General features: G+C 46.4%; 2 protein-coding genes across 8 annotated transcripts in view; one reads left to right on the plus strand and one right to left on the minus strand.

Moving 5' to 3' along the window:
- The window catches only part of rnf123 (ring finger protein 123), a 45,100-nt gene that overhangs the window by 4,683 nt on the left and 14,551 nt on the right, over nt 1-25,866 (minus strand). For all 7 annotated transcript variants that reach the window (XM_023325489.1, XM_023325484.1, XM_023325486.1 and 4 more), the window contains 15 exons: nt 24,290-24,482; nt 24,064-24,209; nt 23,250-23,333; nt 22,998-23,105; nt 22,750-22,927; nt 21,929-22,003; nt 21,053-21,140; nt 20,732-20,819; nt 19,720-19,804; nt 17,028-17,167; nt 15,555-15,611; nt 15,354-15,485; nt 15,198-15,273; nt 14,886-14,970; nt 1,942-2,159 (listed from right to left, as the gene is read on the minus strand). In XM_023325489.1, the coding sequence (XP_023181257.1) occupies nt 1,942-2,159; nt 14,886-14,970; nt 15,198-15,273; nt 15,354-15,485; nt 15,555-15,611; nt 17,028-17,167; nt 19,720-19,804; nt 20,732-20,819; nt 21,053-21,140; nt 21,929-22,003; nt 22,750-22,927; nt 22,998-23,105; nt 23,250-23,333; nt 24,064-24,209; nt 24,290-24,482 (1,753 nt within the window). The remainder of the gene's footprint in view (nt 1-1,941; nt 2,160-14,885; nt 14,971-15,197; nt 15,274-15,353; nt 15,486-15,554; nt 15,612-17,027; nt 17,168-19,719; nt 19,805-20,731; nt 20,820-21,052; nt 21,141-21,928; nt 22,004-22,749; nt 22,928-22,997; nt 23,106-23,249; nt 23,334-24,063; nt 24,210-24,289; nt 24,483-25,866) is intronic.
- amigo3 (adhesion molecule with Ig like domain 3) lies at nt 2,169-9,455 on the plus strand. Its single transcript, XM_023325491.1, has one exon. It carries the CDS (start codon nt 5,726-5,728, stop codon nt 7,211-7,213), a length of 1,488 nt encoding a protein of 495 aa, XP_023181259.1. The 5' UTR covers nt 2,169-5,725; the 3' UTR covers nt 7,214-9,455.

Genomic DNA, 25,866 nt, shown 5'->3' on the forward strand with positions numbered 1-25,866 from the left:
GGCTCATCTAAAAACTGCAGGACAGCGACTGGAGGACTGGAGTTTGACACCTGTGCCGTAAACGGACCCTAGTCTATTAATGGGAGAATAACAGGTCAGCTGCTCCTGGAGAACCGGACCAGGTCAGAACTTTGGTTTAATCCCAGCAGTAAGGAGAGAAGTTCCCCTCTACATGGGCGAGTGTAAGGAGCCTTCCTCCTCCTCTTCTTCTTCCTCCTTTTCCTCCTCCTCCTCCTCTCCCTCTTCCTCGTCCTCTCTTCCTCCTCCTCCTCCTCCTCCTCCTCCCAGTTGATGGTGTTCGATCCGTGTCTCCATTTCCTCCATCAGAGGCTCATGTTTCTGCGGTGAGCTGACAGCGCCTCATCTGAGCTGTGATGGTGCAGAGCTGGTCGGCTGCCAGGCTGATGTTCTGAGGGAACAGATTCCCTCTCCCTGACGGGACGCAGGCAGAACCCAGGGAGCTGGTTCTGCAGGCTCTAACGGTCCTGAACAGAACCAAGATGTTCTCTACCGTTTGGTCCATGTGGCCCGGCGCCGTCTGACAGCCGGACCGTCTGACTTCCACATGATGCTCCGGAGAGTGGTCATGGAAACTGCTGGTGTTCCCATGGCAACAGAGCAGGATGCTGTGGCAACCAGAACCCCCCCTCATCTGGCAACAGTAAACACCACAGAACCACTGAGAGCGGTTCTGTCCAGGTCCAGAAAGACACACCCACTCTCAGATTTCACCTCATTATCAATTCATGTATTGGTACAATATCTATCTATCAGTCTATCAAGATAATCTATTAATCATGATTAATTGATTACTGAGATAATCATCAACTATCAGGTGTCTGCTTTCCCACCTGGTGGTCCAGTAAACTCCATTATCAGCTGTTGCTAGGTAACGGCGGAGCTCTGCTGGGGTTGCTAGGTAACGGCACAGATCCTGGTGATTTGTGACGTTACATTCCAGAGGTTTTTGAAACGACTCGGTTTCTAGACACCAAAAAACCATCTGGGTGGTTTTTCTGGTTTCAGAAGCAGATGAGACCCAAATAACAAAAACGTTCAAAATGGAAAGTTTGCAGGAAAACCTCTGAAGACACTGAGAGCAACTTCCTTCTTCAGCAGATGGAAACAAGATGGAGGCGTCAGATTTTAGCAGTTGGAGGATTTCTCTTTAGTCTTTGGCTAAAGACAAGGAGACATTTCTGCTGCTAGCGCTAGGCTAGCACGTAGACCACTTCCTGTTTTTGGAGCGGTCTCTGGCCCGCTTGGCGTTCACATTCAGACCGACCAGAGTTCACTTCAACTGAACCCAGACCGAGGTTTGGAGGACCAGAGGTCAGAGGTCGATTAGCGGTCACACCTCTCAACCGAAACCGCTGCAACTAACGATTATTTCAGTTACTGATTATTGTATTGATTAGTCCAACGATCAATCAGATAAATTCTAAAGATTTTTCATTTAACCACTTAAACCTTTTTATACAATGTTAGAAATACATTAAAAGATACAAATGAAATAATTAAATTCATCTTTAAAATAAAATCTAACTGTTTTTGCTAAGATTCCTTTAGTGAATCTTAACTGGGTGAAACTAAAACTGACAGCAGAACAGATTTACAGACAATGAGGTCTTTATCTACATGCAAAGTGTTTATTATGTATTTGTACAGCTTTGGTTTAATTATTGCTATGAACATGTTGATTTTTCACCATATGGCTTTTTTATCAGTCCTGCATACTCCAGATTAATCAATTACTAAACTTATTGACGATTATTTCAATATCTGACTAATAATTTCAGCCCTAAAACAAGCTGGATTAAAGTGGACTAAACGGCTAAAGGTCAACCTGAGAGGACAGAAGCTGAAGGAAGACGAAGTTCTGGTGGAACCATGGATTGATTCAGAACTGACCCATTTCCAGCAGAGCATCGGTGAACTTACATGCATGCAGGGAGAAGTGTTTCCTCTCTGAGGCGCTCCCAGCAGCCGGAGGAGCAGGCGGCGCCGCAGAGGGACCCGGAGGCCCGGCCGCGGGCCGGCCGGCGACTGTGGGCCCGGCGGACGGCCCTGTGGACTCTGCCGGTTCCCCCAGGAGGTGCTGGATGGAGTGGAGCTGGAAGCAGGGGTCGGAGAGGAGGACGGAGGAAGCTCTGGACGTTCTGCAGAGAGGAGTACAGAAACGTTTGACACCAACAGAAATCTCACTCCACACTGGACCTGGACAGGTCTGAGTTTTCTAACCAGTTGTCCAGAAAACACACAACGCGAGTCAGAGGGATTCTTATACATGGACCTCATGTCTGCACTGCAAAAACTCAAAATCTTACTGAGTATTTTTAGTCTAGATTCTAGTTTAAATAAGTTAGTACATTTGAAATAAGACCAAACTAAGAACTATCTACTATGTGCTCTAACCGACAATCCAACATGGCCGCCAAATTGATTTATTTATTTTTTTCAAAAGTCCTAGTTTGATTACATTGTTTCTAATCCATCTTAATTGGATTAGATTATTTTTTTACTAATTTTCAATATTTAAAAGATTTTCCAGATCCAGTGATAAAAATTCTTAAGAAATTAAAATGTTTTTATCTTTGAGAGGATAAACTCACATAAATATGTCGTTATTATGATATTAGTTGCAAATAGTCTCAAAATGACAATATTATAGTTTATTGAAATCATTTCTGGGTGAGTTTATCATCCAGTAAAGTCCGTTATGGTGACAGGCCCGGTTCTGATCGGAGGGTCTTGTGTTCATCAGCAGGTGGAGAGATCTGAGGAAGACGATTCCTCTTCATCTGAACGCTCCTCAGCCTCAGAGTCCCACTGCGCTCAGCTCCGTTTGCAGCTTTGCTCTCATTAAGCCTGATTATTCAGCCGCACTTTGTTAATAAGACGCTGCACTTTGCATGAATATTAATCTCCACTATGGGACTCTGGGGGCCTCCGCAGCTCTGAGCTTCTCTGGAAAACCTTCAGTTCAGCTCCTTCACAATAAAAGCTGAAAGTCAAAGAGGAGCATCAGTGGAAAACAGGAGCTGATGATGATGATGATGATGAAGATGATAAAGATAACTATGATGATGCTGTGCAGCTCTTACTGTCTCTCATCTGGGGCTACAGAAGCTCCTCAGTCACCTTCAAATTAATAGCCTTTTCTTATAACACCAGCAGATTTAAGAGAAATTAAATTTTCTGCACCTTTAGTTTCAGATTTTCTACTGGACTTCAGGAGTCATCACAGACTGAGCAGCAGCTCTATGAGCGACACCTACTGTCCTACAGGTGGCGCCGTCCGGCGTGAGAGGCGCCGTCCGGCGTGAGAGGCGCCAGCGCTGTAAACAGCCCTGCAGGTCCAGGTGTCACCGTCAGGTCATGTGACTGACTGTAGCTCATCTCCATCAGCGCCACATAAACCAGAAGGTCTGAGCACCACAGCCTGGTTCCCAGCCTGGAGAACCAACCCAGTTACAAACAAACAGCTCAGCATGAAGTTCGGCTAAAGGCTGGGGATAGTTCTGAAAACACGGAGAAGAACCGATTCAGAACCAGGCAGGAGGATAACGAGCTGCAGGCTGGCTCAGAGCAGCAGGTGCATCACAGGAACTGTTTACAGAAGATTCAGATTTCAGTTGAATGAATAAAAAGCAGAAAGACAAGCTGCTGCTGACTGGTAAACATCAGGACATGTTTCACCTGGACAACTAATTCTGGACAGGATCCAACAAACACTAGAATCAGAACCAGCTCTTTATGAAAACCTGGGCAGAGACCAGTCAGAAAAACCTGGCAGCGACAGAAACTGGATGAGAGGAAAATCAGCCCAGTTCATACCCGGGAGCTCCAGTGGAAGGCAACTGGACTTCTTCTCTTGTTCCTCTGAGATGTTTATCCAAAACAAAACAAATCTGAACATGGTTGGAAGTACGTCAGTCAGAACCATCACAATAATACGGTTCTTAAGACCACTAATAACTGCCTTTGATTCATAATAATTGAAACATTGTTCAACATTAATCAGCAATATTTGATGTGTATTGATGAATGGCATTTGACAATTTGACTAATAGGGCTGCTGGGGTCACTAATAGGGCTGTTGGGGTCACTAATAGGGGTGTGGGGTCACTAATAGGGCTGCTGGGGTCACTAATAGGGGTGTGGGGTCATTAATAGGGCTGCTGGGGTCATTAATAGGGGTGTGGGGTCATTAATAGGGCTGCTGGGGTCACTAATAGGGGTGTTGGGGTCATTAATAGGGCTGCTGGGGTCACTAATAGGGGTGTTGGGGTCATTAATAGGGCTGTTGGGGTCATTAATAGGGGTGTGGGGTCATTAATAGGGCTGTTGGGGTCATTAATAGGGCTGTTGGGGTCATTAATAGGGCTGTTGGGGTCATTAATAGGGCTGCTGGGGTCACTAATAGGGCCGTTGGGGTCACTAATAGGGGTGTGGGGTCACTAATAGGGCTGCTGAGGTCATTGGGGCTGTTAAGGTCGTGGACATGAAGCCGTCTCCTCTGATCTGTAATGTAAATGGAGCGGTGGTTCTGGAGACGATGAGCTGGTTATTCCATCGGGTTGAGCAGCTGCTCTTCAGTTCCTCTAATCATCTAAATGAATGCTGAGTGTAGTGGTTTCTGTGGAACCCTGAGATTCTCAGACCAACTAGAGCTGGAAACCGAATTCACCAACCATATGGTCGGGTTTTTATCTGAACCGGTCCAACATGTTCCACTAATCAATCAATGCAGTCAGACTAACTCTCCTCATGCTAGTGTCTCTACATTTAAGCTAACAGCTGTCAGCCTGCTGTTGTTAGATTAGCAAAGGTCTTCATGCATTTAAATAGATTTTATTTTTGTTTGAATTGTTTTAGAATGATGGAGATAAAATGATTTTACAGAACGGATGTTAAGCAGTGATGGTGGGACATTAACAAATGGGATGCAAACATCGTCTCCCAAATGTTTCCTCTGCTTCCCAAGCTGCAGCTCTCATTTGCACGTCTCTGCAGCCAATCAGATTTGCCGTGAAATGCGCCTCACACGGCTCCTTCTGTGGCAGCATAAGCCATCAGAGAGGGTGAAAACAAAGTGAGAGCAGGAGGCAAACAGACAGCGAGCAGAGCAGGGAACGCAGAGAGGCGGAGGGGGTCCGGAGGGCTGGAGCAGCGGAGGAGAGGAGGAGCTGGAAAAGCACCACAAGAGGCAGACGGCGCTCACAAATGAGCAGCAAACAGACGGAGGCAGCGACGGCAAACACACCGAGATCTGGACCAGAACAGAACCGCTCCTGCAGGAACTTTAAGGTCTCTGAGCATCAGCAGCACCGACACACATTAAATCAGCCGGGCGGACAGGATGCTGCTGTAACTCAGAGCGCCGGCGCCGGCAGGACGGGACGGCAGCGCATCGACTGGGAGCTTCCAAACTGGGAAACCAGCGGGTCAACTTCCTGGATCCTATCCGCGTTTCCAGCTGAGCGAGTCTGGAACCAGAACCTCCAGATTCTTCAGGCTGGACTGAGCCAATGTTTGGGTTCTGAGCTCGACCAGAGAGATCGGTGCAGCTTCGTCAGGTCGAGAGTTTCCTGGTGAGAATGAGAGACGGGAAGCAGCCAGAGGTCTGAACTTCTCAGAACGTCGACTGGAGATGAGATGAAGCCCAGAGCGGGAGGATGTGACCGGCTCTGACTCTGCTGAAGTTCAGTTTGCTGGAGGCATCATGCTGGCCGCCGTCCTGCAGGGGGCGCAGTGGCCAGTGGTGGTTCTGATGGTGTGTGTGCGGCTGAGTGCGGTTCGGGGCGCCGCCTGCCCGCGCCGTTGCCTCTGCACAGCGGACATCCTGAGCTGCCCGGCGCTGGATCTGGACCGGGTCCCCGCAGCGCTGCCGGCCTCCACCGCCACCATGGACCTGAGCCACAACCGGATCCAGCAGCTGGAGCCGGGCGGCTTCCAGGGACTGCTGCAGCTGGAGGTGCTGCGGTTGGCCCACAACCAGCTGAGCGCCATCCAGCCCGGCGCCTTCAGGAACTCCTCCGGACGCCTGAGACACCTGGACCTGTCATCCAATCAGCTGCTGGTCCTGAAGCAGAGCGACTTCCAGGAGCTGGCGGCGCTGGAGGAGCTGCTGCTGTTCAACAACCGGATCAAGCACGTGGAGAGCACCGCCCTGTCCGGACTGACCAGCCTCCGGAAGGCCTACCTCAGCCACAACCGCCTCACCGACTTCCCCTTCTTCAGCATCCAGACAGGCGGCCACCAGCAGCTGACCCTGCTGGACCTGTCCTCCAACCGGCTGCCCAAGCTGCCGCTGATGGACATCTCCGGTCTGCCGCTGGCCCTGCAGGGGGGGCTCTATCTGCACAACAACTCGCTGGTGTGTGACTGCGCCATGTTCTCCCTGTTCCGGCTGTGGGAGCAGAAAGGCTTCGCATCGGTCCGGTTCTTCCGGCAGGAGCACGTCTGCCTGGTTGCTGGAGTCCAGCGCAGCGGCATCCGCTTTTTCCTGCACCGGAGATACTTCGAGCGCTGCAACGTGACGGCGGCGCCGCAGCAGGAAGCCAGTGTGTCGGTGAGGGCGGGGGCGCCGCTGCTGCTGCACTGCGTCACATCTTTGTCCGGCCGCGGTGCCGCCTTTTTCTGGCTCACGCCGCAGCTGGAGTACGTGGCTCCGCCTGGGAACAACGGCTCCATCAGGATGTTCGCTAACGGCAGCTTGGCGATGGCGGAGCCCCAAGAGCAGGACTCTGGGATCTACGTGTGCGTGGCCCAGGCGAGGCGGCTGAACGATTCCCGGGAGGTCAACGTGACGGTGCTGCCGCGGCCGGCCTCTGATGCTGCTGAGCCCTTCAACACGGGCTTCACCACCCTGCTGGGCTGCGTGGTTAGCCTGCTGCTGGTCCTGGTCTACCTGTACCTGACGCCCTGCCGCTGCCCGCCCTGGCCCAGGCCCCGCCCCCTGGCGGCCACCGCCCAGAGCCAGGGCAAGGAGGGCGGAGCGGGCAGCGCCCAGTCCTCCATCCTCATGCCGACGCCGCCGGCGTCCACCGAGGGCCCCGGCCGCAAGGTCAGTAGCAACAAGCATGTTGTGTTTCTGGAGCCAATCAGAGAGCAGCAGAACGGCCAGCTGGGGGCGGAGCCTCAGCAGCGCGCCAGGGAGACGGACTCTTACATGTCCGTCTCCCCCGACACGCCCATCATGTTGCCATAGCGACAGGACTCTCAGCGCGATGGCACAGCCCCTCACCACTTCCTCCCCAACACGCCCTCCCCTCACCAACAACAAGTGCAATTCTGACCCTGAATCCTGTTAGCTCAGGTCCGATCCCTGAGCCCAGAACCGGCGCACTGTGACGGGTCAGAACCGGCCGAGTCCAGACCAAAGACAGAGCATGAACCGCTGCGTCCCTTTAAGCACGACCTGTCCCTTTAACTGCAGCACCGCCTTCCAGTACCAAACTGTTTTCTAGAGTTCTGTAGCTTCCTGGTTCTGTTCACCAGACCGACATGTAGGGTCCGATTAACCAGAACCAACCAGAGGTTCTGGTTCCCTCCTCCACTCTGCCTGGTTTCTGTTTCTACTGTATGTTCTCACTGCATCCTCTGCACCTCGTCTGTATCGCCTAATAAACCTCCAAACCCAACCTGCCTGGTTTCTGTGTGTGTGTGTCTTTGCGTGCGTGCGTGCGTGTGCGTGTGTGTGTGTGTGTGTGTGTGTGTGTGTGTGCACGCAGCCACATTCTGCATGTTCTGCCTGCAGCAGGTCTCTTCCTGCTCCCACACACGATTCACAGGTTTCCTCTTCTGCTCTGCTGCTGGTTCTGCAGCTTTAAATCCTCAGTAACTCAGAGAGCCATTAGATGGTGATGCAAATGAATAATTAACTGACTACATGTTTAAATGATGGCATTAAATCTACAAGAACTTAAAAACAAAGTAAATCAGATGAATTATTTACGATAAACTTCCCATTGTCATTCTACATACTTGCAGGTTTCACTGACTCAAATTTAAGACTTTTTATTTTAAGACATATAAAATACAAACTTCATCTAGCAAACTAGCTTTAGCTAGCTAGCTAGCAGTGATAAGTTAGCAACTAGGTAGCAGTAGCCTCAATCGCCTTGAGTCTCTTAATGCAGCACGACGCCTCCAACCTCAGCCTGAAGGTCTGGTACTGCATGACGTTTTTGTCATTAGGACCAGTAGATTATTGTTTTAAAGTTGTAGTTTGGTCAAAACTGATTACACTTATTCATCAGTTGTTGTTGACGGGCCATCCAAAATCACTCCAGGGGCTGTAAATGGCCCCCGCGCCTCATTTTGAACACCCTTGTTGTAGATGACCTCACGCCTGCAGGATCCAAACTCCCACCGAAGCCATCAGAGGCTTCATGATGAGGAAACACCTCAGCGGCTCTCAGGTCACAGCCTGACCTCTGACCCCTGAGTGGGTCTTCATCTTCCTCCTGCCATGTTTATCCCAGCTGAGCCGCGGACAGCAGGAAGCTCTAAGTAAGATGGAGGTGAAGCGAGTGGTGATGAAATATTGACAAGACGTTTCGGCTGAGAGCGACGCGGGAACATGGAGGTGGCGTTGCCGTGGCGACTCGGCTTTAACCGATGGCTCCTCAGAACCAAACGGAACCAGAACCTCTGGGTTCTACAGCCGGACCGGGTCACGATCCCACCGAGCCGCAGACAGGAAGCACATGCTACGCCGGCCCAGAAAGAGCTGGGTACAGCTTCTGTGTTGTCATGGCAACCAGCACAACGCCGTCCCGTTGTCCCAGCGAAGCGGATTGGTCGGGGCAGAAACTAGCATCCTCCCCGTCTGGAAGCAGCCAGAGGTTAAAGGTCAGCGTCCAGAGGAGGACGTTTGGATCGTCTGAATCTGCCGAAAACAAACGAAGACAGAGCAGGAAGAGCGTCTCTGGGTGGGACGTAAATCCAGCCAGGGACGTCTGAGCTTCACTCCAACATCTGACCAGAACCAGAACCGTAACCATCCTGAGAGCCAGGAGGATCAGAACCCCGATCTGCTCTCACTGACTAAAACACAGCGCATCAAACATTGATGGCGACTCCAACTGGATTTACTTCGACTGAAGAGCCGCTCTAAATCATTCATCAGACACAACATTCCACCGGAACCAGGACCAGGTTCCAACGCTTCCAGAACTCCACCAGAACCAGTTCAATGGGTCCAGGACTCCCAACAGAACCAGCTCACCACCAGGTGATGGTTCCAGGTCGGTCCATGGTTCTGGTTCTGATCCATCTGACTCAGCGGTTCTGAAGGTGCAGACCTTCAGATGTTGGACTGCAGAACCAGAACCATCCGAACCAGAACTGAACTCCAGCTGAGATGAACTGAATAAAGTTTTGCTAAAGCTAACCCTCTGTTCCTCTTCTCCTCTTCATCCTCCTCCTCTTCCTCAGATCTATCTGTCTCACCCCAGCTCCTCCCTCCCTCCCAGCTGCTCCCTCCCTCCCAGCTCCTCTCTCCCTCCCAGCTCCTCTCTCCCTCCCTGCTCCTCTCTCCCTCCCAGCTCCTCTCTCCCTCCCTGCTCCTCTCTCCCTCCCTGCTCCTCTCTCCCTCCCAGCTCCTCTCTCCCTCCCTGCTCCTCTCTCCCTCCCAGCTCCTCCCTCCCTCCCAGCTCCTCTCTCCCTCCCTGCTCCTCTCTCCCTCCCTGCTCCTCTCTCCCTCCCAGCTCCTCTCTCCCTCCCTGCTCCTCCCTCCCTCCCAGCTCCTCTCTCCCTCCCTGCTCCTCCCTCCCTCCCTCCCTGCTCCTCTCAGCCCTCCGACTCCCTCCATCAGTAACCCTTCATCCTCCTCATCCTCCTCCTCCAGACAGGAAGCTCTGAGGCGTTCGTCAACATGCATGAGGAAAACAGAAGAAGAACCTGAGAGGAGTCTTCATCACACTCTTCATCACAGTTTGCATGAAAGCAGCAGCTGTCACAGAGTCAGAGCAGACACCGGGGATTGTGGGTAATCTGAAGGCTAGAGCAGTGCATGCTGGGAAACGAGGTGAAAGCTGCTTCTGATGTCTCCTAATAAACGTTATGATGAAGGAAAGAGGAGCGGCTCGGATTATTTCAGGTTCTGATCGTCTGTGGTCACATGACTGCGTCGTCATGACAACTCTGATCCGCATGACCAACAGGTCTGAAGCTTCACTGCAAAAATGCAAAATCTTACCAAGTATTTTTGTAGTTTCTAGTGCAAATATCTTAATGCACTTGAATTAAGAAAGATCAAGTTATAGGAACTTGAGTTTAGTTGATAATTCTGTATTTTATAACCTAGCAGATTTTTTTCACCTTTTACAAAACATCTTGTTTTCTTTTTTATTATTATTATTTGTTTTGAGAAGTTTTTTGCAGTTAAATCCTGCCAATTTAAACTTACAAGTTTTTTCATAATTTCAATATTATCTATGTGGTTTTAAAGGAATTTATTCAAGTCATAGTAATGACACACTGTAAAAAAACACAAAGTCTTACCAAGTGCTTTTTTGTCTAGATCTAACAAAAACATTTTCAGTGGGATATCAGAGCTGGTTTTAAATCAGTAATGACTTAACATTGATGAAAAATGTCCTAATTCTTCTGGTAGATTATTTCACTGGGAAAAGATTATCAGTTTTTGAATTGAAAATATTGCTTAAATTTTTCTTAATGCGTTTAATTGATAACATATCCTGAATTAACTTAACAGCCTGTTAGCTAGAAGGCTATTAGCCAAACTAACAACACAGATAATCTGAACTTTTACCTGAGTTGAAGTCCCTCCAGGATTTCACAGCCGTTTTCTTAACTGTTTTCTTTTCCTATAAAAATAACAGATTTTTCGGCGCTAATTCAGAAATATTTTGTCCTCTTAAAAAAAATCTACATAAAGAAAAAACGAACACAAACATTTTATCCTTTAAAGAACTGGTCAATGTTTGCTACTCGTCACATCGATCGCAGACGATGAGCAGACAGGAAGTTGAGGCAGTAGAGGAGAAGAGGGAAACGCCGCCACCTGCAGGTAGGAGTCAGCATCACTCAATCCAAAGCTTTGGGTGGAAAATTTGCAATAAACTCACAATTAGGGTGAAAAATGTGTGAATCTGTTGATTTTGTGTGAATTTTCGTTATTCGCACAAAGAGACTTTACAAATTTAGAGCATACTTAGAAAGTCCAGCGAATACTTATACTGATCTAGCAACCCAGAAGTCCAGATGATACTTACTTACTTACACTTATTTAACAACCCAGAACAGGAGTAGAACTTATAACCCAGAAAAACTACTTTAGCAACTACTTTTTAGATTCCTATTCTCCCAACCCAGAAAAGGAATTGGAGCAGAGAATACTTACTAATACTTATCTACCAACCCTGAATAGGACTCTCCAGTTTATTTACTTTGGCTCAACATTATTAGCTTTTTCTTCTTTTGCTCTTTCGTTTGGTTTGCATTTCCTTTTAAATCCTGTAAAGCACTTTGTATTGTCTTGTTGCTGAAAATGTGCTATATAAATGAAATTACCTTTACCGTTACTGTAAATCATGGTAAATCAGTGGATGCACTGATCTATCAGAAGAAACCGGTTCTGTTTCAGCAGAACCGGGTCCTGAGTCGGACTGCAGAGTAAACCTGCAGGTAAAACTCAGGACTGAATTCAGCCGATCTGCAGACCTCAGCAGCAGATCGGCGTTCCCCAGCGGGCCAGGTCTACATCCTGGAAAACTACGGCGTTGAGATGGAAAAAGCCAGCAGGCTGCGCGCGGCGGCCTCTGATTCTGTGAAGCTGCTAAGCTAATTATCCTGGAGCTGAATCTAATCTGAGGCAGGCTGAGAGCTGAGAGCTGCCTCTCTCTGCCGCAGCTGATGGATCATAATGAGCTCCATCGATCTGTCTCACAGCGGGGACGGGGGCTACCGGTCCCGATGAGGTGCAGTTGGACTGATGACAACAATCTGAGGAGCAAACTCACCTGGGACGAAGCCTGAGGAAGAGGAAGCTGGACTGAGGTCAGAAATAAAATTTAAATCCAAGCCTTCCTTTCCTTCCTGCCGGTTCTAACCTGAGGTTCTGGTGAGAGGTGGACTAGTCCCAGTAGTTTGAACTCTGACCTCTAGCTGCATGTCAACGACCCGATGCAACCTGCCGGGTTTCCTCAGACAGAAACTTTAACGAGCCTGAACTCGATGCGTTGGTTGAACTGAGTTTAACTGAAGCGATTTGGAGCAGCTTTTTAATTCCTAAAACCAAAGTTTTCCAGGAAAGGCTGCATGTGTTCTGGCTCCAACTCGACTGTTAGAGATACGTAGAAAATTCAGTTTATTTCTGGCAAAAATATGGACAAAACAATAACTAAATATCTCTTACAACTTCGTTGAAAACAAACGTTGACTTTATCTGATGTTTCAAGTTCAAAAATCATTTTACAAAATTTTCTGCACATTTGACAAATAAAAGGCATCCACCGCGCCGCCCGGCATGCCCTTAAACTTTTAAAGGTTAACAACATAATCTAAACAATTCCCAATATGAATACTAATTACAGATCTTGGTTCTAAAGTAATTTAAGTATTTTCTAACTGCCCAGAGAAAAACTAAATGGATAAATTTTATGATTTATAAAAACAAAACAGAAATGGCCGCAACACAATTAATCAGATTCATCTGCAGATGTTTTGCCTGAATGGAAGCGAAACTTCAATAACCAGCTGGTGATCAGTCTAAGTAAAACAGTGTCAACATGCTTTTTGATTAGAAAACACATACAAGAACATTTTCTAATTTATCTGTAGAATTAAATTATCAACATGGAACAAAATTCAAATATTTTTGGTTATTTTTTGACCCACACCTAAAATTTGAAAATAATATTCTAAAAACATAAAAACCAAAGCTTAGTTGTTTGAAATGAATAGGACCTTATATTCCTGTGCATGCTGCTCTGCGGTGGATGAATGCCATGATATTCTCTCATATTTCATGTTTATTTCATACTGAATGACAGCATGAGCCCATTAACTGCCTCATTGTTCAACCGAACAATAAAAATAATGGACAAAAAGCCAATAAGGTCTCATCCCCGTCCAATCCAGGACAAACATAACCCAATGGATTTTGAAAGTTGTTGTAATTTATTTATGTTGAAGTGTATCGATAAGTTACCTCCTGATGCATTAAGTTCATTTGTAAAAACGTAAAACAGATTCAGTCTCTAGAGGATCGTTAGAACTATGTAGAAACTTGTCTGGTCAACTTCTTCATATTTTATAAAACTTATTGCTCCTGCGTGCAAAAATTTAAAAACTTAGAACATTTTTCATGTGACTAAATCTTGGCTAAAGGAAAACCAAAGATGTGATCATTCAGAAAGTCTGTGTATGGGTGAGTTAGCATTATATTTATAATATTTAGGGGGCATGCCGTGGTGGCGTAGTGGTTAGCGCGACCCATATTTGGAGGCCTTGAGTCCTCGACGCGGCAATCGCGGGTTCGACTCCCAGACCCGACAATATTTGCCGCATGTCTTCCCCGTTTCCTGTCAGCCTACTGTCATATAAGGGACACTAGAGCCCACAAAAGACCCCCTGGAGGGGTAAAAAAATAAAATAAAATAAAAATATTTATAATATTTAGTACATTAGTAAACCTTATTACTGGTTCTGACCCGGAGGTGGAAGCAAAACAACGCTGAGCATCAAGCTAGCCCTGCTAAAGATTCGCCCAGTCAGGGTCAGAGTTCACGATTAATAAAAAATAATAAAGGCTGGACAGACAGAAGCTTCATGACCCAGAGAGGAGGCGATGCTCTCTGACCTTCAGGGAACCAGACCGCCTCCAAACACTTGGGCTCTTTAAAGGAGCAGTCTGACATTTAGAGAAGCACTCAGAGTGAAGCGGCTCTGCAGGCGGAGCTGCAGACACCGGGCTGACAGGACCAACAGTGAGTCAGAGCCGACAGACGTCAGCAGAGGCCTGCTGCCCACCTGTCTGCATGGAGAAATACAAAACACGTCCAAAAGACCAGTAGACGTCCAAAATGCTTCCAAAACACAACGTTTCAATATGGCCGCTCCTCTCCTGTGAGATGTGATGGAAACGTTTATTCCAGAAACTGTCTGGACTCAATGTCACACCAGGCGCCTGCAGCTCAAAACTAAACAAATTAAATTAGTGCTTATGGAAAATAAAGATTTTATAATCTTTAGTGCATGGAATCAGAAGATTCCATGCACTAATCTTGGAATCTTAGTGCCTTCCAAGGGGCAGCACAATGTTTTCCAGGCACATGGTGCCATTTTATAACAGAATCCAGTAAACATGTAACCTTCAGTCGATATAAAAATGCTACAGATGTATAAAAAAATATCTTCCTGATTTAATGCCTTGAAATTGTGTCTCTGTCTCTTTAAAAACTCCTGCTCCTTCTGAAGCTCCGCCTCCAGGGAATCATCCCAACATGGCTCCTCTATTAACCCTTTAACGTTTTTACCTCTGAGGAGGAGCTGCGCCTCGAAGGCGGGGCTAAGCCCACCCTGGTGTTCTGCAGCTGTATGGTTGCCATGGAGATTAAAGGAAAATGCACAAAAGAATTGAAGCAACTCCAGGTTTGTTTGGATTGAGAGAATAAGATTAAAACCTGAAGTAACGCTCCAAAACGTCTTTTCATAATCCCACCAGATTAAAATTATGACTGTAAAATTCATTGTAAAAAATGTTTATGGGCGCCGCCATTTTTGAGATTCAGATTTCTTCAGGAGGAGTTCCCGCGGGTCTGACGGTAAACCCAGAAACCAGTTGAAGGCGGTGACCCCATGGCTCCTTCTGCCCCCCCACCCAGCTCTCCCAGTTCTCCCAGTTCTCCTACCCCTGTTTGTCTCCGTCCACCAGGATCCGGACCAGGATTCCCGTCACGGCCACCAGGATCGGGTAGTGGTCCACGCTCTCCAGACCTGCAGCACACAGAACCCGTCAGCCCTGATGCGACCTTTGACCTCTGACCTTCCACAGAGCCCTGATGAGGAGGAGGAGTTCTGCTCCGTTTATACCAGGAAGTCTGGTTCCTTCTCAGAACCTCCGCCACAGTGTTACCATGGAAACCATTGTTAATCTGGGACGGGTCGGGTCCAGTCAGATCGGGTTGGTTCTGTTTGGTCCAGTCGGACGGGGCGGGGCTTACCTGGCAGCCGAAGGTTAACGACCCGATCGAACAGGTTCTTCTCGGCCGTGACTCGGTTCAGAACCTGGTTCAGCAGCTGCAGACAGGACAGGACAGCTGAAACGATTGGACCGGACCGGGTCAGGTCAGGTCGGGTAGGGTAGGGTAGGGTCTCACCTGGGCGAGCCGCCTCAGCAGCAGCTCCGCCGACGGCCGGGTCCAATCTAGGAAGATCTCCGGAACCAGAGTCACGGTCATCTCCAGAACCCTGAGCAGGCTGACGGAAAGGTCGAAGCAGGTCGCGCACACCTGGGCCCAGATCCACAGCACGGGTCAGAACCAGAACCAGAACCAGAACCAGCAGGATGGTGAGCTCACCTTCAGCTGACGGGTGTCCACAAAGTTCCTCTCCGGGCGCTCCGCTGCCTGCTGGATCTGGACCGGAACCAAACAGAACCAATGAAAACTGGGAGGAGTGTTCAGAACCGGGCCGGTGGTTCTGGCTCTACAGAACCCGCCTCAGACTGCAGGTGCACATTATTCATCTACTGCTCCAGAACCAACTCCGGCCCGTCTGGAACAGTCTGGAAGGAGAACTTCAAGTTGTGCCACTAATTCTCAGCTGAAGACTTTGACTAGACCATTCAAACACATGAATCTGCTTTGATCTACCGTAATCAAAATGTTTGCCTAAAATAGACAAATTTAAGCTGAAGGTACTTCATATTTCAATAAATTGTAAATACAATAATTAGTTTTGACATTTTGTTGTTTTTGTTTTACATCAACAATAATTAAAACACCTTCGAACTGCTGAATTGTTAAAACGAAACATAGAAAACTTCCATATTTTTTGGGTCATCAGTTGTTTTCTATTTTATTGGATAAATATTTACGATTTGCCACTTACGGTCAGGGCCGAACAAAATTATTTCCAGGGCCCTCAGTGGCCCCCCAGCCTCATTTTGGACACCCCTGATCTAAACCACCCTGTAGTAGCTCTGGTTGTATTTTCGGGTTGCTGTGCAGCTGGAAACTGAACCTGGAGCCTCTAAACCTCATTTAAAGGGCCAGTATCGTGTTTTCCAAACACATGTAGCCATTTTATAGACCAATTAGTAACTCTGTAACCTTCAGTTGTTAAACAAATGCTGTGTATATCAAATATGACTTAAAAAAATATTATTTTGTAATTTAAAGCCTTGAAATTGGATCTCTGTCTCTTTAAAAACTCCTGCTCTCTCTGAAGCTCTGCCTCCAGGAAGTCGTCCCAACATGGCTCCTCTATTAACCCTTTAACCTTTTTACCAGCGTTGCTCTGAGCAGCAGCTCCTATCAGGAGCTCAGCAGTTCCACCAACTGTTTGCTAATTGCTGTTGGCTAGTCTGAATGAGCTGAGTGGGGGTGGAGCTGCACCTCGAAGGCGGGGCTAGGTCCACCCAGGAGTTTTGCAGCTGAAAGGTTGCCATGGAGATTAAAGGATTCCTCAAACATGAAAGAATCAAAGCAACACTGCAGGTTCGTTTCTGATCTGAGAAAAACGTTGAAACATGATGGGAAGATAAAAACCCGCCCCTTTAAAAGCTGAATCTTGTGTTTACATTAAAACAAATATTTAGCTTGTTTTAATGTTCTGAAACATTCAAATGAGACAAAAAGCCAAAAACAGGAAACCAGGAAGAATCAAGCAGCATGGCCTCAGGTGGTGGAGAACCTCAGGGCTGGTTCCTGGACCCACTTCTCCTCCCCTCAAACTGTGACCATAGAGAGACCAGAATCTCCAATCCCATGCAGTTTCTGCTGAACCCTGTGCTCTGTTGTGGACCCGGCTCTGGTTCTGGTCGGTCTCACCTCCTGGATCATGCCGATGAACTCGGAGAAGGCCCAGTTGAGCTGGTTCAGGACGCTGTTGAGGAAGGAGGCGGCCATGTCTTTGTCCATGCTCAGCAGCTCCGCCATGTGTCTCTGCAGCAGCAACGACGGGCACGGCTCTGGACCAGAACCGGGACAGGAGACGCAGTCAGAGCGGTCCCTGTTCTACTGGACCTGGAACGAGCTGCGATCGCTCCTGAGGAAGACCTCCCTCCTCATCATTGTAAAGCAGCAGGCAGCTCATCTGCAATAAACCTGCAGGTTCTGGTTCTGGTTCTGGTCAGTCTGGATCTTAGTAAGACTACAGCCGTCACAACAAAAAATAATTTCTGGACGAAATTATCGCAAAAAATGATAATGTTGTTGTTTTGAGACCATTTTCAAGTAATATAAAGATAAAAATGTGATAATAATGGAAGTTCATCTGAAAGATCAATAAACTTTAATTTAGCAGAGAGTTAAAACTGGAAGATATTTTAAAAATCCAAAACATTATTTCTGCAACCTTTATAACTGGAACAGTCCTTATGAATTCAGTCCAGCTAAATAAAACTTTAGAGCCGCAAATCTTACATAATATTTTGATCTTTTGACACGTCAACAAAAGATCCGTCATTTTATTTCTGTTTACAGACTTTAAAATAAAGTTTTTTACTGTAAAGTGGATGGATACGTTTTCTTCTATTGAAAGTTGATACTTGTGGAAAATGCTACACAAACAATTTTTTATTTCCTCTAAAGTTTACTCATATAAACTTAATGTCGGTACACTGTGAGCTCTTGCCATCAAACTCAAAATTTTTGTTTTGAAAAACAATTTTCCTCTAAAAAGTAGAAAGTTTCCAATCTAATGAGAAACAAACAAAAACACTGGAAAAATGTTCAAACTGCCATTAATTATTACATTTCTATTTAAAAACATTAAATGGTTCTTTATTCCTTTTTGGCTCAAGTTGAGATGCCTGATCCAAAAAAACGGATTATGATTCGCTGCAAAAAAATAGCAATTATCAGAAAGGAAATAAATATTGAGATCGTTTAAATTTATGACGCGATTAATTGCTTAAATGTGACGGGCTTAACTCCAGATCCGACCAGAACCTTCAGAACCCTCCTCGTCTTTATGCTGAGGCTCTCCGGGTTCAGGCTGCTGCTTCATCCTCTGTCTGAACCGCTGAAGAGAAACCCTGCTGCAGATAATGCAGCGCATGCACCAAACATGATGGACAGCGCACACACACACAGTACCACAACACATACACACACGCCCACACACACACAGCACCACAACACACACCCCGACACACACACACACCCCCACATGCCAAGAGAACTTACTCTGGAAACTAGCAATCGACAGATCTCCTGACAGGCATGCAGAGAAGCAAACAGATGGAGATCAGAGAGCATGCAGCAAAACAAGAGACAATTCATTCAAACAGAACAGAACCGGGTCAAAACCGAACAGAACCGGGTCCAAACAGAAACATGGCTGAAGGTTTGAAGTTCCTGGACAGTCTGTGATGTTGGGGTAATCGTGATAAATTTCTTATGACATTTTGATTTGTTGTCAAATTCCAGCTGATGTTTAAAAAGATGAATCAGTAAAAATAAATGTTAAAACATGATTAAGTGAAGTTATTGTGAACATCTTAGTGATGCAAATGACATTTATGTGACTGGTGTCCTAAAAAAGCGCATTGCAAAAAATTATTCACATTGATTATTGAAATAATCATGAATTAGTTTAGTAATCGATTGATCGAATAGACTGCAAAAGGTCCTTTAAAAGGATTTTATTATCCTTTACGATCAATAATCAACTTTCACTAAAGGAGTGATTTTACTGACTTTTAGGAAAGAGAGTGTTTCCTTTTTCTTTAAAAAAGGAATTAAATTATTTGTTTATTTGCATTTTTCTGGGGCTTTTTAACCAGTTAAATATAAAAAACTGCAGATTGTGCCAATTTAATTTTCAGATTAATCATCAGAATAATCGATTACCAGAATAATGGTTAGTTGCAGAACTAATTAGAAATGGGAAAGTTTCTGTTGAGCCATCAGTCATGAAATCACAAATAAAAAAGGTGATAAAGTTTTTATCACTTTATCGTTACAACAGACTCATGAAGATTTGTGATGGTTCTGTAGGACGAACAGAACCAGAACCAGAACCCATTTATTTAATATGTGAGAACAAAAGTTCTGATGGAGGAAGCTGATGTTTGTGTTTCTGTTTCCAGAAATAAACTCCAACACACACCCACCCACCCACCCACACCCACACACACACACACACACACACACACACACACACACACACACACACACACACACACACACACACACACACACACACACACACACACACACACAGTAGTAAAAATAACCCTGCTGAGACGACCGGAGTTATTTCTGGAAACTGGATCCGTTTCAGCGAAGCGTCAAACGGTCGGGATGGAGCGACTGCAGCTTTTTCTCTGATGGTTATCTGGCAAAACTTCCTCTCATCATTAATTCACAGTTGCTACTGCGTCTCAGATTCAGACAAAGGGCTCTGATGCTAAAGCAGGATCGGTCCGGTTCGGCCCGGTTTCCGCCCACAGACCCGGTTCTGCTCCATTCAGACCAGCAGAGAGCAGAACAGGGACACACTGACACCAGGACCTACTCTGCAGGCTGGGCAGGTTGGCGTCCTCGGGTTTGGTCTTCAGCAGGTGAGGCAGGCGGGTGTACCTGTAGCCGAACCCGCAGCCCTGACACACAGGAGGAAGAGTGGCTGTTAGCGAGGAAGAGGAGCAGCACAAATTCACACAACATCAAGATTCCCTGATGCAGGCGCTGGCCATTCACACAGATCTTCTGTAGAAATGCTCACCAACACTGAGCTGACGTGATGCCACCTCCCGCCTGCAGGTGGCAGAATTTCCTCCTTCTACTCTGCTGCCTGACTTCAGTTACTGTCCATGGTTCAAGGATCATTTTGGTGATCGATTAATCTGATTTTGCAGATTTTTCCAATTTAATCCCTTAAGCATTTTTATAAAAATATTATAAATACACTAAAAGATAAAAAATGTGAAAAATTCAGGCCTTTCTGCTTGGACTGAGCATCAATTCAGTGGCGGGCTGATCTGGTGATTAGTTTATTGATTAAATGATTAATAATTGGATGAAAAAGGTGATTAATATGAAATGTATTTCTTTCTGTCTTTGGTGAAGATGAAACTGCCACCAGTCGAGTTCTGGGTAGAACAGATTTATAGACAACGAAGGATTTTTCTGTTCATGTTAAATGTTTTTATCTTTGTACAGTTTTGGCTTCATTTCTGCTCTATACGTTTTTGGCTGGTCATTGAATGCATCGCAAACAGAAATCAGAGAAACTGCAAAAAAAAGTTTTATTTTAGTACACTTGAAATAAGACAAAACTAACTGACATGAAGCACAGCTCTGTGTGTGTGTCTCTGTGTGTGTCTGTGTGTGTGTGTCTGTGTGTGTGTGTGTGTGTGTGTGTGTGTGTGTGTCTGTGTCTCTGCGTGTGTGTGTGTCTGTGTGTGTGTGTGTGTGTGTGTGTGTGTGTGTGTGTGTGTGTGTGTGTGTGTGTGTGTGTGTGTGTGTGGGTGTGTGGGTGTGTGGGTGTGTGTGTGTGTGTGTGTGTGTGTGTGTGTGTGTGTGCTCACCCTCCAGAGTCTGACCAGGATCCAGTTGGTCTGAGCCCAGGGTCTCTGCTCATACGGAGCCAGAAGGTTCCTCATCATGGCCACTCGCCTGAAACCAGAAACCATCATCTGCATCAGAACAGGTGAAGCACACCTGAAGATCTCAGCTGAGAGGAGCAGGATGACATCACTAAAACACCTGCATGTCTCATTGCTTGTTTTCTTTCTTAAAATTAAACTAGCAATTTTGTGTAGAAAACAAAATATCAGTTTTACTTCAGAGTTTGTTTCTGTCAGCGGGTTCTGGTTCTGGTTTAGATTAGAAAAGAAATTAAGACTCACTGCTCCTCTGGGATCCTCTCCACCGCCCTGAGGGATTGTGGGTAACAGACGTAGCTGGCCAGCGCCTGCATCAGGGAATCTTTGATATCTGAGAGAACAGAGACGAGTAAGTGAACTTATAGTCTCCTTCACAAGTTACCAACTCCCTGCAGCGCCCCCTGTGTGCAGACTCTCATCACGCAACTTCAAGACTCTCATTGGCGCCTTTATCACTCCGTCCTCGACTCCATTCTCAGATTTCTTTTGTAAAGTGCCTTGAGACGCCATTTGTTATGAATTGGAGCTACATAAATAAAACTGAATTGAATTCCCGCACTCTCCCTGGCATCACTCCCAGACCTCTCACTCTGCAGACGCTTTAAACACCCTGATTGGAGGATGGACCGCGTCCTGAGACCATAAACCATCCTGCTGCTGATAATGTCTTTGTTTCTGGTCATACAACAGCTGACCCGGAACAAACCGAACCCTGCAGAACCTGAAGGTCAATCCGAACGCTACACAGAAAACCAAACCTCAAGAGAGAGAAACTGAACTCTTTGAATTTTCAGTGACATCATATGATTTTAGATCAAATTCTCTGTTATTGTGTCATCTTTTCTCTTAATGAACTTTAAGAATAAATAGCCTTCAAAATAAAAGTTTCCTTAATTAATGATTAAGAACTGATTTAATTAATTATAGATTTATAGAGCGGCTTTTTGAACAGAACCAGTGTTCTGTTCACACAGCAGGGGGCGCTGTTCTACACTGAGGAGTTCAGTGACAATCATCAAAACGTTCAATAACAGCCGATCTATGACATCATTTCAGCTGATATTCATTTCAAAGAGCTTTTATTTTGTAGTAACACTCAACCGCGTATCTTCCCGTTACCTGTCCCAACGATGCGTGGGTCCGCAAAGTGCTTGGCGAGGATGGCGGCGAGCTGAGTCAGCGTTTCCTCGTAACCTGAAAGAAAAATGTTCATTCATGTGAGACACATACACACACACAGGCAGACACACACACACACACACACACACACACACACACACACACACACCGACACACACACACACCCCAACATACAGACATACAGACATACAGACACACACACCCTGACAGACACACACACACACACACAGACAGACAGACAGACACACACACACACACACCCCGACAGACACACACCCCGACATACAGACACACACACACACACACAGACAGACAGACATACACACACACACAGCAGCTGAAGCAGCAGGCTGTGCCTCACTCTGACACTTCCTCCTGTTAATGGAGCAGAGGTCAGAGGTCAATGACTCTGCTGTCACCTGATTGACTGACTGAGTCAATCAGGTGACGTTGTGGGCGGAGTCATTCTGAGTCACAGTGACATCAGCACTAATCAACCTGACCGGACCAGAACTCCAGGCTGGTTCCGCTAGGCAGCAGAACCAGATCCAAAGATCAGAACCAACGACAAGACAGAGCCTGACAGAAGGACTGGTTCTGGAGACTAAACTGGTCTGGAACCAGTGGTGTAGTGAAGGCATGAGCTGTGGTTCTTCATCATCATCATCATCATCATCATCATCATCATCATCTCAGCCCAGGTGTGATGATGCTTCAGCTATATTTTACTGTTCTGTCGAGAACTGTCTGGTGACGGATGGGTTTCCATCAGAACCGGTCCGGACCGGTCGGGTCGGTACCTGGCAGCTCGTCCATGCTGTTGGCGGGGCTGAAGTAGTTCTTCAGGGCGCTGTAGGCGTTCATGGCCACGTTGAGGTAGAACTCCGGCGTGAAGGCGAACAGCGACGCCGTGTTGTCGGCGTGCTCGATGGTCCGGATGCAGACGCACAGCAGCCAGTAGACGTCCAGCATCTTTTCCTGAACACACACACGGGGTGTTAGAGCCGCACACCGACCAGAACTGGGAGGTCCAGACTAGATGGGTCACCTTGGAGTAGATGGTGGCGTTGATCCAGGCCAGCCGGCGGCTCAGATGGTTCAGCTTCTCTGCAAAAACCTTCTGGCTTTTCTGCAGCTCGTCCAGGATGTCTGCGCGCTGAAACACACAACCCAGAGTCACTGCAGAACCGGAACCAGCAGAACCGGGCTTCACAGGATGAGAGTCCGGTTTCTCTGGAGTCCACAACCCAAGCGGGTCAGCTCAGGAACTGAACGGGATCAGAAACGGTTCTGGACTCACTCTGGCGGGGCAGCGATCGATCTTCTCCTCGGTGTCCTTCAGAGCCACAGCGTACTCATGGACCTCGTCTGCCACCACCACCATCTGCAGGGGACAGAACCGAGTTTACCGAACCTCCCCGCTCTGGACCTGCAGGTTCTGATGGTCCTGCGGGTTCTGATGGACCGATCGAACATCACTTTTCTACTGTGACCCAGTTAGAACCTCTCTGGGTCTGTCTACACAAAAAGAAACCCCCATATTGGGGGTCCCTCACCCCCATATTGGTGAGGGACCAGGAGCCCTCACCAATATGGCCGCTGCATTGAGGCGTCCAGGGTTCTTTCGCTTTTCCCACAGCAGAAATCAAGCACTTTCCAAACCTTGACAACTCCTCAATGAAGTTTGAACTTTTTCAAGGATTTCAAGCACCGATAAGCTGCAAAAATCACAAAATCTAACTAAAGTATTTTATTCTAGTTTCTACTCCAAATATACTTGAAATAAGACAAAACTAACTACCTCAGAAAATATAGAAGCTTGTTTTAAAACTTAATTTTGATGAAAAATTACTCGTTCCACTGGCAGATTATTTCTCTCATGGGAAATTGAAAAAAATAAGCACAACTAGTAATTATTAATCATTAAACTAGTTTCATTAATATGGATACCAAAATGTTATTTGTAAGTTTGTTTTGTTTTATTTAAAGTGAACTGAGGAATTTTCAGTAGAAACAAGACTAAAATATTTGTGTTTTTGCACAGTCCTCAGGCAGAGAGGCGGGACCCTCACCAATATGGCCGCTGCATCGATAAGACGCGGGACCAGACTGACCTTCCCCAGCTGCTGATGGACGCTCAGGTTGTACATCATCACGATGCCGTCGATGATCTCCAGCAGAGACTTGTCTGTGATTGGCTGGTCGGGCTCCTCCTGCGGTCGCCCCAGCAACAGGCCGTCGTTTCCGTGGCTACCCTCGACTGCGTGGCAGAGAGGAGACAGGAAGCAGGAAGCGGGAGCCTGTGGCAGTTCAGCCGGATGCTGTGGAGGAACTACTCACTGTCTTCCTCGGTGCGCTGCTCCACCGCCAGCGTCCGAACCTTCACCTTCTCCGGCTGGGACAGCGGCCGCCGCGGCGTCATCAGGCTGACGGCCGCCGTGCTCAGGAACCGGTTGGCCCGGCCCAGAGTGGGAGAACTCAACCAGCTGGGTCGGGCCAGCGCACCGCCCATCGCCGCTGCTCCGAAAGGCCTCTGACAGGACGGGAGGAGACCAGGCGTTTTATCGGATTCTCTTCCTGGTAGATCTGATAGATCTGAACTAAAATCTATCATTTTTTACATGGCAGTTCCATTAATGATTAAAATAATTTTTTTCTTGCTTTCTTTTCTAAAAAAGTAAAGAAAATATTTTAAATAATGTTTTTTATTTCAATCTATTAGTATTAGCATGAGGCTACAAGAACTTTCTCTACATTGTGAGAATATGATCCTAATAGCAGAATAAAGACGCAATTTTACCAGAACATTTTAAAAATTTGAGAAAAAAGTTTTAACGAGAAATGTTATGAGAACTGCAGGAATAAACTGTAGTCGCTTTCAGAGGTGCAGACTGAGCGAGCAGTGAGAATGATTTATAATTGTGAACAAAGAATTATATGCAGCGTTTCCATCTCAACTCGCTGCCCAGCGTGTGGCGCTGTTCATGTCTGTGGTCCCGGTTGGTCGGAGCGTTAGCGGTTAACGAACCAGCGCTGACCTCATCATGCAGGTTCAGCCGGTGAGGAGCTTCACGCTGGTTTATATTATTTTATTATTATTTTTAGTATTATTTTTCTGATTGCACGGTGCATCAAACCGTATCAAATGTTTTGTCCACTTAGTCAGCCAGAGTTAATGCGGAGATCAGAAAAACTCGAGCAACAAACTTGAGCAGCCAGAATAGTTTCTGTGTCTCTTATTAAAAACTCAACAGACAGAAATGTTAGAGCTGCTAAAGCCACATTAGCAGGATTTAATTAAATCTCAGTTTGTTGCTCATCTCTGCTCAGTGCAGCAGATTTAGCTCATCCTGCAGGGCCGGTCCAAGGCTGCATGAGGCCTGGAGCAGAATCTGACCCTCTTGCTGCTAAAAACATCAGCACCTCTAACAGCTTCTGTGTTGGATTTAATCTGGGAGAGAGGAGTAGTTTAACTGGCCAACATAAAAACAATCAGTTATAATTACAGTTTATTAATTTGTGTTTGTGAACAAACAGTTCAAGCTCAAAGATTAAACTCACAGTATCAGACTGTTGCTATGGTAACAAACCAATCTAACTACGAAAATTATTCTTTGAACTTTTACAAAGTAAACTTGTCAGCTCCTTAACATCTTACATTTAAATGTTAAATAATTTAAAATATTTTAATTTATGCTGAAACAATTAAATAAAATTCAGCAGCATTGATCATCTGAATAAATAAATGTTACATTTATGTATCTGTGTTAAAATATGATTATTTACGGCCCCTGAGGGCCTGATGGAGCCGCTGACTTCATTTGGGTTAAACAGAAGTGAAAATCATTGATATTCATTTTAATTGTATTTTTTGATTTGTTGTTTTTAACAAATCAAACAACAAATATTGGGTTTCA

The sequence above is a fragment of the Xiphophorus maculatus genome, chromosome 20 (genome assembly GCF_002775205.1).
Source record: "Xiphophorus maculatus strain JP 163 A chromosome 20, X_maculatus-5.0-male, whole genome shotgun sequence".
Taxonomy (NCBI): Eukaryota; Metazoa; Chordata; class Actinopteri; order Cyprinodontiformes; family Poeciliidae; genus Xiphophorus; species Xiphophorus maculatus.

Excerpts from the sequence above, each read along its gene's own strand:
- amigo3 (XM_023325491.1), top strand. The coding sequence starts at position 5,726 with ATGCTGGCCGCCGTCCTGCAGGGGGCGCAGTGGCCAGTGGTGGTTCTG.